Source organism: Cyprinus carpio, chromosome A24 (assembly GCF_018340385.1).
Source record: "Cyprinus carpio isolate SPL01 chromosome A24, ASM1834038v1, whole genome shotgun sequence".
In the NCBI taxonomy this organism is placed as follows: domain Eukaryota; kingdom Metazoa; phylum Chordata; class Actinopteri; order Cypriniformes; family Cyprinidae; genus Cyprinus; species Cyprinus carpio.
This window is the reverse complement of record NC_056595.1, coordinates 4049098-4062082: the sequence shown is the minus strand read 5'-3', so window position 1 is coordinate 4062082 and position 12985 is coordinate 4049098. Positions and strand designations below refer to the sequence as shown.

General features: G+C 32.5%; 1 protein-coding gene across 1 annotated transcript in view; it reads left to right on the top strand.

Moving 5' to 3' along the window:
* Positions 1–12985, top strand: part of LOC122135317 (succinate--hydroxymethylglutarate CoA-transferase-like) — a 128538-nt gene that overhangs the window by 10602 nt on the left and 104951 nt on the right. Inside the window, exons 6-7 of the mRNA XM_042714058.1 lie at positions 41–184; positions 9860–9955. Of these exons, the coding sequence (XP_042569992.1) occupies positions 41–184; positions 9860–9955 (240 nt within the window). The remainder of the gene's footprint in view (positions 1–40; positions 185–9859; positions 9956–12985) is intronic.

The following is a 12985-nucleotide window of genomic DNA, read 5'->3' as shown; positions in this document are numbered from 1 at the left end:
GCTTCTGTTATTTATTTATTTATTATTTTTTTTTTTTTAGGATGGAGACCCAGTCAGACCAGGTGTTGCAATGACAGATCTGGCCACTGGTTTATACACTCAGGGAGCCGTCATGGCTGCTTTGCTTCAGCGACAGAAAACAGGACGAGGCCTTCATATAGACTGCAGTCTTCTGTCTTCACAGGTAATACAACATGTACTTCATTTGTACAGATTTGGAGAAATTTAACATTACATGACTTGCTCACCAGTGGATGCTTTTCAGTGATTGGGTGCCGTCAGAATGAAAGTCCAAACAGCCGATACAAACATCACAATAATCCACAAGTAATCCACACCACTCCAGTCCATCAGTTAATGTCTTGTGAAGAAAAAAGATGCATGTTTGTAAGAAACAAATTCATCATCAAGATGTTTTTAACTTTAAACCATTGCTTCCGGCTAAAAAATGAGTCCAGAGTACATAATAACACTATGTTTGGACTGTCATTCTGACGGCACCCATTCACCAAATCTGTTCCCAGAGTGATAATAGTATTATTGCATTCATTTATTTTGTATTTTAATAAAATAATAAACAAATTAATCAGTGTGATAATACTATTTAAAAATTAAATTGAGTATAAAATAAAAATACAGATATTTTATAGTACACTTTAAAATACAATGCTTATATTAATTTTTTTTTAACAAATTTGTATCATTTTCAAACCTAAAATCAGCAAGCTTTTTTTTTGGCGGGTTGCCGACAAGTAAGTATATGCGCTGCCGAGTGAATGAAATGTCAGTTTTGCATTTTGCTCTGAAACCAGCAACGTGTGGCATAGATTTATGCTTTCAGATTGAGTGGAAATCTTATACAGTATTACAGTTAGTCGATCTGAAACAATGTTTGTGCATTAACAGCTGTCAACAATGTCGTACACAAATAAATGGTTTGAACATATTTACACATCACATTTTTTATTTTGGTTGCACATGCGCACCCATGTACCACTTATATATATATATGTATGTATGTATGTATGTATGTTGTTCCAGGCAACTGATCACTCCACAGTGTCTTTATTATAAAATTAATTTAAACTCATATCAAGATTTCACTTCCGTTAATTAATTTCACAGCATTGATTCAAAAGCGTAATGTCCTTACATTCAATAAACTATATCATTTCTCATTCAGAAAACATTTAGAGAGGTGGATATGCTTAGCATATGGAGGCGGAACAGATTGAAAGCCTCTTTAATGTGATTCAATCCTTTTCTGACACTCGAGATTATAAGGCGATTGCTGATACAGGACATCATTTCACTTTCATGTTCTTAAACTGACAGTTCAATAACACAGATTACATTTGATGTATTCAATACTTCGCAAAATATCTGCATGATGAAATATTCAGTTCTTAGAAGTATCCCTTATTCAGATTTCAAGACTGTTGACTCTCGCATAAAACCTGAAACGAGCTTTTTAAATCGAACCTGACCACTCTGTTTCGTTTCTTTGGCTTGAAAGAATGCAGTTCCCTGGAAGTGAGTTGAATCTGACCCATTCCAGACTCTAGAGAAAACATGAACGTTTTTCTTTACAGTATAAATAAATCAGCTCTCCATAACTGTATAAGCGTATAAACCAATTGTCCCTAGCTACTAGACTACAGCATGCGCTATTTAATTTACCATGATGGCTTGATAGTTTTGACTTTGTGTGGTTTTTCTCTTACTTTGAATGAAATGAATATATATTTGTTAATGTTCGTAGTGTATGCCTTAAATTTTCATCTTGAGTATTGTTTTACTGTAAATTATATCATTTTATGGCTTTTAAGTAAAGTTCAAGTGAAGTTTCTAATTCACATGGTTACTTTAATCTTGAACTTTAAGTCACATGTACTTTTTGGATGACTTTTCTTCTTTATATAAGTGGTGACTCAGCTCAATTTGTTCCTGTCGTAAGTAATGATGTGGTAGGCATGCTAAGGGGTAAATGCTAATTCACAAGTATTATGTATTGTAAGTAGCCGTAGGCTTCCTTGCCATGCCACTGTGTATTTCATGAACAAATCAGGTTTTGAGACAGTTGAATACCAGTCCTTGTGGAGAAAATAGCACACCATTTACAAATATGATTTTTAATAATTTGCGCCTGCAATTTTCCTTTGCTTTTTGAATGAGTGACTTCAAAAAATGTTGCTCCGCTCGTACCGCGTCTCTCCTCCCGACTGCCCGTGCTGCCTGGAAATGTGAGACTACAGAGGATCTAAATAGCAGCACTCGCTCGGTCAGAATACGTCAATGCCGTAAGCGGCCACTTGAGACGCCGAGAATGTAGCATCAATGGAGTGTGAGACGTTAAGTTTACTTGTTCATGAGCGTGTGTTGCTGTCTGTTGACTGTGATGTTCAACAGGCTTCACTGTGTGCCAGGAGAAATCTGACGGATGACATTTGGTTCACTTGGTGAATGTTTTATATTCCCTTCTTGTTTCTCAGTTGCCAGTGTGTTTACTGAAAGCTTAAAGACTGGGACGGAGACGTACAGTATAGCAGTTTTCTTTCAAATGACTTTTGCATCTGCCGTATCACTTAACAGGATTTTTTTTGTTGTTGAGTTTTTCACCATAGTAACTATCTGAAACCTCAAATACCCTGTTCAGCTGCAGCTGGTTTCTGAGCTGAAATTCTAGATCGACTAAAGTCTTGATAGATAAATATTTGCATGCAACAAACATGTTTTTCATTTTATGCTGAATGACAAAAGTGTTTCCTTCACTCAGCTTCTCATTGTGTTTTGACACAGAATAAAAGAGGAAAACTCCTAATAAACTGTTGAAGATTACACAATCAGAAATGCATTATAAGAGTACAAAATTCACAAAGCAGATTTGGTCTGCATCTTCCACTATTTATTTGAACTGAGCCACTTTGAGTTTTGCAGAAATTTGACATTTGAAACTGTGTCGGATCACTGAGAATGCAGAAGGATTGATGAGGAGCTATTATTTTGCACATTATTAGAGATACAGTTGAGGAGTTTTAAGGCAGATGAGTAAACATTCACAAATTTTAGACCTGATCTTAATATGCTCAAATATGATTGTAATGAAACAAAATGCGTCACGCTTGATTTGTTGCAGGAAGGTCTATCCGGTAGCATTCTTCATAAATGTTCTTGCTCGGGTGATGCCCGGAAGTATGTCAGAAATGTGCCGTCTTTGCTCATATCGAGCTTTAATTGCCATGTGACTAATCACTCTCGAAATGCAGGAAAATACCAAGCGCTTGACTATCAGCTATTCTGAGCCACGACGTCAAAGACAGCTGAACTTTTGAAGGCATAGTTCACCCAAAAAATTTTTATTCTCTGATCATTTACTCAACCTCAAGTTGTTTCAAACCTGCATGAGTTTCCGTCTTCTTTTGAGCACAGAATGTTGGTAACCACCAAATTGACTTCCATAGTATGGAAAAAAGTCAATGGCTACCGTCAAATATACAGGTTTGGAACAACTTGAGGGTGAGTAAATTATGACAGAGTTTTCATCTTTTGGTGAGCTATCCCTTTTAGAGCACAATAATATTTTTTTTTGGAAAGAAGTCTCTTATGCTCACCAAGCATTTATTTAATCAAAAATACAGTAAAAAACAATCAAATTGTGAAATACTTTTATTATAACTTTTATTATTTTATTATCATTTTAATTACAATGATAATTCATTGTTAATTACAGTGATTATTAATTGTTTTCTATGTGTATATGTTGTAAAATGTCATTTATTCCTGTGATCAAAGCAGAATTTACAGCATCATTACTCCAGTCTTCAGTGTCACATGATCCCTCGGAAATCATCCTAATATGCTGATTTGATGCTCAAGAAACATTTAATATTATTATCAATGTTGAAAAAGGTTAGATTAAAAACAGTAATATTAACAGTAATTAAAAAAAAAAAACATTGCTGAATCTAAACTTTTTCAGTTATGTTGTTAGAAACTAAAATATTTGATCAGAATACACAGATACTTTTGAATGTCTTTCAATGAAAAAAGATGCTTTTCAGAACCAAATTTATTTTAGTCATCTACCAACAGGGGCTGATTAATTCGATCCACTGGTTTAACATTAGCATAGTGCTGAGCTACAATATGATGCTATGTGATAAACATAGGAAATCCAGTACATAACACAATAATATTGGGTAAAATAATCTATTTTAATTAGATCTCTTCATATCATTATTGCATCAATTGTCTTTTTTTCTGTCACCAATAGTACTTGAAATGCAGCTTTAGATTTTGACCAAAAGAAGGGATTTTAGAAGGGCTTATAATCATGCTGCCTACGTAGGCAGTTGTGTTTTGCAACAGAGCTTTGGACTCTGTATAAACCTAGCAAATGAATAGAGGGTTCAGAATCAGGCATCTGAGTTAAATCTGTCGTCCCGCACTGGCCTTGCGAAAAGCTGCATTTTAAGTCAGTCATCTTGTCCCTTTAGATTTCTGAAAAGATCATTCAAAAGATCCACAACACGTCCGACTCTTGTTTCTGACATGATACCGCAAAACCTTTGTGCAGAGCTAACGAGTCGGAGCACTCGCCCCCTGAATGATACCGCTTTGAAAGAAGGATGTGGTTTCCAGAAATGGTTCCAATAATGCGATTGTTTGTGTGATCGTCTGTTGTGGTTCGAGTACATTCTGTCTTGGAACTTTTTTTTTAATTCATTCCTCTCATACGTTTTTAATTGCTTCCCATTTTAGGAAAAGTCGCCGGGCTCTTCTGCTGGATTTTGTGCATGGATACTCTGGTACATGGCTGGTAGGAATTTATCAGATGCATGTGTCTTATCTGTGGGCTGAAGGGATGATGGGTCATGGTTTCTGCGGCAGACCCTAAGCTGGCAGAGATAAGTGAGTTCCGCCTCTTTCCAACATTCCTCACCGATCAGCCTGTGGTCGTAGTAATCTAACCCTTGAGCAAATTTATAGGTTCTCTGCAATAGCAAAAGCACGAGGGCATTAGATAACCACACCACACAGTTTCCCTTAATCCAGATGCAAACATGGGTATTTATGGGCAGCATTGTGTCCTAGGAAAACCCTAGGTTGTTTGGAAATCATTATTCTTCAGTTCAATTATATAATGTCTGTATGCCTATGTCTGAATTCCTCTATGTTTCTGGACATACTAGGGCTTTAGTTTTGGGACCATCAACTAGTTGTTTATAAGCATGCATATTGGTTGTTTATTAGTACTTAAAAAGCACGAATGAATTATTCTGCATGACCATATTTCAGATCCTTTAACACTACTCCATACCTAAACTTAACAACTACCTTACTAAATATAAGCAGCAAATTAGGAGTTTACTGAGGCAAAAGTCATAATTAATAGTTTAATTGGTCCCCAAACTAAAGCGGATTCTCATTTTGTTGTATGACTCTCGATTGTGCTGTGCTGAAAATCCTTCCCCTAATTTGGTGTTCCCAGTCAAAAATGACTGTCCTTTTAAAAAATCTCTTCTCAATCTCTCATTTTTCTATATTATCACCAAATCTTGGGTTCAATGTTTTTGCCAACTTGTTTTCTTTCATTTAACATAGTTTTTGTATTTCTTTTTGGAACTGATTGGTCATAGGCTTCATTGATCTGAGCTTAAGTTAGTTTTTGAGTAAAATAAAGCATTATTTGTGGATAATTTTGGCAGTGTTCACTCAAAAACTGAGGTGGATAATCACAGATCAATGAGGTCTTCAATCAGTCAGTTTCAAACAGAAATGAAAAAAAAGGTGTTTATTGAAAGAAAACAATTTGACACAAAGATTGAATCCAAGATTTAGTAATAATGTAGCATAATGAGAGATTTGCAAGCAAATCAGACTGGTCATTTTTGACCAGGAGCACAAGTATAGCAAGATTATCCTAAAAAACTACAAAAACTGTCCTTTAGATATAAAACAGTCTCAGCTTTCAGATCCTGTCAATTTCATCACAAAATACAAACAATAAATGTCATTTTGTCACTCTTTAATGTGGCGTGACAGATCGCTGTGGCCTCTTCAGTTCAATCGGCACGTGAAACGATCATCTCTTTCTCTTTACTACTATTTATAGCACAAAATAAACATGAATGAACATCAGAAGGTCTTAAAAGAAAGAGTAAAACTTACTGAAATGTATTAGTGTTTCAACTGCGGAAGGACGTCAATAAAACATCTCGTAAACAATAGAAACTCAAGCTTGTGAATTGAAATCAAATTGTTAATTGGATGTGTTAGTATGTCTGCCGTGCTAACATTGACCTTTGACCTCATATGTTCCATAAATAACTACAAGGACACATTTTCATGTAGAGCTTAAACTCAGAATAAGCTGCCTAGTTCTTCGTCCCTTTTTCAGCTTTTCAGATCTCTTTACTCATCGTCTCCTGCGGGATAACAAAGCGTTCACTGATGGCACACTTCAGAATCTGTGCATGTTTAGACTTTTGTTCTGGAATGCTTTTTTGTACTTTGCAGTTGCAAAACTTTTTGTTTTTGCCTAAATAAGTTTAATTCTGAAACTGTAAATCGTAGAATGAACAGCTGTTTGTAGAAAAATCAAGTTGACAACATAAAGACGTTTATGAGAAACAGAGACTTTAGAGCTCATAAAAATATTTTTCATGAACAATAAATTACATATGAAAAAATGTTTTTATAGGATTTTGTTTTCATGCTGTTCTTACTACTTTTTTATCATATGAGGCAGTGTAAGGTAACATAAGTATTGACAATTATGCAGGATATGTCTTGGATTTTTGTCTGGAGTGAAACAGCTTGAAAAGTTTTTACGTTTTACTCCGATGTTGTGCCAAGAACATGTTCCGAGCTCAGGAGAGAAGGCTGGGATGTGCTGTAGTTCATGCTATCATGTTTTAATTGGAAAATATCTAGAGGAACATATGTGTAGCAGATTTGGAGAACGGTGATATCCAGTGACCTCTTGCTACCCTGTAAACGTTTATCGCATGTTAAATTAAAGATCTGTGGTGAATACTACACATGAGGTGCTGTGATTGTAACAAGATGCTACTTGGCTTTTCTGTCTTTGATATTATAGCATCTTCATTCATTTTCTTGGCTTTAGGTTTCTGTTGAGTGGAAGTGTTGACTCCTCTTGAGTGTGTAGGGCAGCAGTGGGTCTGCTGGGAAATAACTTGAGTTCACTCCCTGTACGGCAAGTCAGTTCACTCGATGGCCTTATTTCCAATGCCTTCAGGCAGCTACTTTCAAAGCATACATGTATAGCACCCCTATGCTTAAATAGAAAAAAAAACAAAAAAAAACTGCGATTTCCAAGTCATGCTGGTTGAAATAATGTCAAATAAATAAATAAAGAGCATCTATAAATTTTGACAACAAATGGAATCATGAATTTTAGCTTCTTTAACTCAAATTAGACTAAACATAAAAAGCATTTATGGTTTAAAGTAATTAGAGAACTTAAAACTAAAATAAAAAAATAGGTAAAGAGAAAACAAACTAATAAAAATGACAAAAGCACACAACAAAATTACTAAAACATAAAGTAAATTTAAAATAAAAACTAAAAATATAAGCTAATTATATAAAAATTAATACTTTTATAAATGCAATATATATATATATATATATATATATATATATATATATATATATATATATATATATATATATATATATATATACAGTACAGACCAAAAGTTTGGAAACATTACTATTTTTAATGTTTTTGAAAGAAGTCTCTTCTGCTCATCAAGCCTGCATTTATTTGATCAAAAATACAGAAAAAACAGCGATATTGTGAAATATTATTACAACTTAAAATAATAGTTTTCTATTTGAATATACTTAAAAAAAATAAAAATTTATTCCTGTGATGCAAAGCTGAATTTTCAGCATCATTACTCCAGCCTTCAGTGTCACATGTAACATCCAGTCTATCACATGATCATTTAGAAATCATTCTAATATTCTGATTTATTATGAGTGTTGGAAACAGTTCTGCTGTCTAATATATTTGATGAATAAAAGGTTAAAAAGAACTGCATTTATTCTAAAAAAAAAAAATTCTAATAATATATTTTCTAAATTACTATCACTTTTTATCAATTTAACACATCCTTGCTGAATAAAAGTATTGATTTTATAAAAAAAAAAAGAAAGAAAAAAAAAAAATACTGACCCCAAATTACTGACCAGTAGTGTATATTGTTATTACAAAATATTTATATTTACATAGCTTCTTTTTTTTTTACTTTTTATTCATCAAGTATCCTAAAAAAGTATCACATGTTCAGAAAAAATATTAAGCAGCAGAACTGTTTCCAAACTTTGATAATGAATCATCATATTAGAATGATTTCTAAAGGATCATGTGATAATGATCCTAAAAATTCAGCTTTGCATCACAGAAATAAAAATGATAATTTAAAGTATAATAAATTTAAAAAACAATTATTTTAAATTGTAATAATATATCACAATATTACATTTTTTTTCTGTATTTTGATCAAATAAATGCAGGCTTGATGAGCAGAAGAGACTTCTTTCAAAAACATTAAAAATAGTAATGTTTCCAATAATGTCCTTTTGACCTGTACTGTATATATATATATATATATATATATATATATATATATATATATATATATATATATATATTTTTATTTGAAAATAGCCATGTTTAAAAATGCTAAGCAAATACTTGTAAGCATTGATTTTTCTAGTAGATAATTTACATGATATGGCCAGAAATGTGAGATTGAATCTCCACGCAAGGAATATTGATCCAGTTTCTTTACCAGATCCTGTCAGAAAATCTAAAACTGTCAACCAAATTTTGTCTAATACAGAAAACCAGTTATCAGCAAGTCTTGTCTGATGCCTGAAATCAGTCGAGTGTATTTTGTGTGTAAGCAGGAGACGAAGTGATGAATAAAAAGCTGTGAGGTGCGAGGTGGCACTCCTTCAGCTTCATCTTAGCACATTTAAGACAAGTTTATTGAAGTGCACAATATAATGACATTGATTTCTCAAGAAAGCATTTGCCCCTTACTGTAAAAAGAGATTATCTTATGAGGTGCACGTGATTCAAGTGGATTGTTGCTTGCTCTTTTTCAGTTTATACTGTCTCTGGTTAAGTTTAGGACCAGTTGCTAATCATTTAATGAGCTTACTGAAGAAGAAAAGTTAAGAAACGTCATGATATGATTTAGTGTTGACCTAATAAATTATTTTTTTTGCTTGCATATGGAGAAAAATTTGATTGTTTCCAGCCGTTTAAACACAGAAACCAAAGTTTCGGTAAACAAAAGCCTCAGCGTAAGACGTCATGGAAATAAAGCAGCTGGAAAGTGAAGAATGAGTTCATCTTAAGGTGTACGGCAGGACGGGCTACAGAAGGAGTTCTGGTACCGACAGGCTTTGATCTGACAAAATATTCCATCTCCCTTAACTTTCTCTGTGTCCTCTCGGTACATGGTTGTACATTGCAAAATATTGTCTCAGCTGCATGGCTTCTGAACTGATGTCACCTGGGCATCGTAAAAAAAGCTTTATTTAACAGCTTTATTCAAATGCTGCAACCAAGATGGTTGTTACAGTAAATCTGAAATGTAATATGGTGTTTTTTAAGCGTTTGTTAAAAGTGTTGAAGTTTTTGTTAGTTTGTTATGTTGGATTCCAGTTGGAGGAAGTTTTTATGGCACTGCCGCATGAACTGCTGTGTCAGCCGCATAATAGTTCATTGAACTCACAAAACAGTGGGGTGTAATGAGCTAACAGACAGTTCCTAAGATTTAAACTGTTTTCTTTGTCTCCTTCAATTTGTCTGCAGGTTGCTTGTCTAACTCACATCGCTGCCAATTACCTCAACGCTGGTATCGAAGCCAGACGATGGGGAACTGCCCACGGGAGCATTGTCCCTTATCAGGTACCTGTAACACCATTTCTGAACACTGCGTAGAGATCTTTATACCCATTATATCATAAGCTTAAAGGTTTAATGCTCTTAAGTGTCCTCATTCTGCCTGTGATATCCCACAATGATAATAGGCTTAAAGATTGAAAAATTAATAATTTAATTTCATAATTTACTTTTAATTTGATTAAAATTTTAATGTAATGTATTTTAATGCAGTTGTATTTACTTTTATATAATTTAATTTAATGCAATTCAATGCAATATAATTTAATTTGATGCAGTTTAATGTAATTTAAGGCAAAGTAACAATTAATGTTTTCAGTTAATGCAATTAATGTTAGTGTAATTTATTTTTTATTGTATTTTTTATTTTTACTTCGTTATTTTATTGATTGAACTGAATGCAATATAATTAAGTGTAATTTAATTTAACAGTGTTTATTTTTTCATTTAATGCAGTTTAATGTTATTTAATTAAATACAATTTTATTTAATGCAAATTATTTTAATTTCAATTATATTTTTAATATATATATATATATATATAAAACAATATATATAAATATATATATAGATAGATAGATAGATAGATAGATATAATTTTGTTTTTAATTTAGTTTAATTCAATTAAGTTTTTAATTTAATTTAATTTAATTCAGTTTAATACAATATAATTTAATGCCATTTAATTTCATGCAATTTAATGTTATTTTATTTTATTTAATGATATTTAATTATTTTTACTTAATTTAATTCATTTAAATGTTATTTAATTCATTTAATGTTAATTTAGTGTAATTTAATTCATTTAATATTAATTTTTTTATTAAATTTGATGTATTTTGAATTAAATTGAATTGATTTGAATTTAATTTAATAAAAAAAGAGAAAAACTCTTGATCACTTATTCTCAGGCCCTTATTGCTTATTTATCCTCATATTTATTTGCCCTGATGAGTCAACACATGGTTTGTTCTGCCTGTGTGGCTGTTCTAGTCTCGTCCAGTCATATCTGTTACCACTTCTCAGCTGTGAGTAATGATGTTTGAGAACGGACTGACCAGCGCATACAAACATTTGTGTGACCGGTGCATACGTTTGACCAGTGCATACAAACATACAAACCTTTGTTTGTTTTAGACAATTATTCATGGAGAATGTTTTTTTTTTTAGATAATTTGATTGAATTTTTGTCGGATGACTGCATCTCTGGAACTGACTGTCGGCATTGTGCCAGACACCTCTATATCCACTCTTAGAGGAAAACAGACTCTCACTTTATTTTACAATGTTCATTTTGCTGTTTATTTACCCAAGTGCTTACGGTTTTACACTAATGAACTACTTTTGCTTGTGTAAATATTTGATGGATCTGCTTGTACTTGTGCATGGTTATTGTTGGTATTATTAGGCTCGTTTGAGTGCATCAGCTTTAATGTATATGAGAGTAGGTGTTACTGTCAGGAGGGGAGTGAAAAAAGAGCTGGCAACTCCCACGCCTCATAGCAGGCCAGCAATCTGTGTAAGCAGAGGGAAATATTATGTTTCTGTTCTTTGTTGTCAGTAAGGTGGATTATTTTGAAATATTACTGCTGGTGCATGAAGATGAACAAGTAATCCAATTTTTTGTCTTCTATTTTTAGTTTAATAAAAACATGATCTCAGAAATATGATTAAAATCACATATTCTATATGAGATTATGCTGTTAGAGTGCTCACACAATAATAGAGTTAATGGGCGAACATTTTAGAGATGAGTTGAGCAACTGTGACTCTGTAAACAGCCTCGCTCTCATGAGAGCATTTTGGCATGATGTCACAATTTCATGACAGTTTGTAAATTTATAATTCGGTGAATTTGTTGGCCGTACAATCTCATGTGTACTTTTTTGTATGATCTTCTTAAGCCCCTCTGAGGGTTAAGTTTAGGGGTAGACCTTCACAATGAAGTTTTTCCTACAAACCACTTTCATAAGAGTCAGATTGTACTAATTTCTACAAATGTTCTCGTAAAGTTCTTATGAATTCTCATCAAATCTGGCTGGTTGGCATCTCTAATAGACAGTTTTCAGGTCTGCTTATATTAGCCTATTACTTTAGTAATTCAAAGTATGTGTAAAACAGACACAGACCTGAGCTCAACAATGTGACCCTGGATCACAAAACCAGCCTTAAGGGTAAATTTAAAGAAAAATAAATAAACACACCATCTAAAAACTGAATAATGGGACAATACATTGACGAATTGCAACTATTTAAAAAACTTGAACCAGTTAAAACCATTAAAAAAGTCCAAAATAAGATCTTTATTTAATAAAGCCTTTAAAGTTGTCCAAATGAAGTTCTTAGCAATGCATATTACTAATCAAAAATTAAAGATTTAATATAATTACAGTAGTAAATTTACAAAATATCTTCATGGAACATGATCTTTATTTAATATCCTAATGATTTTTTGCATAAAAGAAAAATCTATATTTCTGACCCATACAATGTTTTTTTGGATATTGCTACAAATATACCCCAGAGACTTAAGACTGCTTTTATGCTCCAGGGTCACAAATTATAAGGGCATGAACTACTTATCCCATAAATCTTTTTATTATTATTATTATTATTGTTATTATTATTATTATTAATGAATACTTTTAATTGCCAAGGATGAATTAAATTGATCAAAAGTGACAGTAAAGACATTTATAATGTTCCAAAAGATTTTATTTTTCAAATAAATGCTGCTCTTTTGAACTTTATATTCTTTAAAGAAAAGAATCATAAAATATATATATATATATATATATATATATATATATATATGTATCACATTTTCCACAAAAATATGAAGCAGCACAACTGTTTTTAACATTGTTAATCATCAGAATTTTTTCTTGGGCAGCAAATCAGTTTATTAGAATGATTTCTGAAGGATCATGTGACACTGAAGACTGGAGTAATGATGCTGAAAATTCAGCTTTGATCACAGGAATGAAATACACTTCAGGCTGTTCTATTTAGAACATACATAGGTTATCTGTAGGC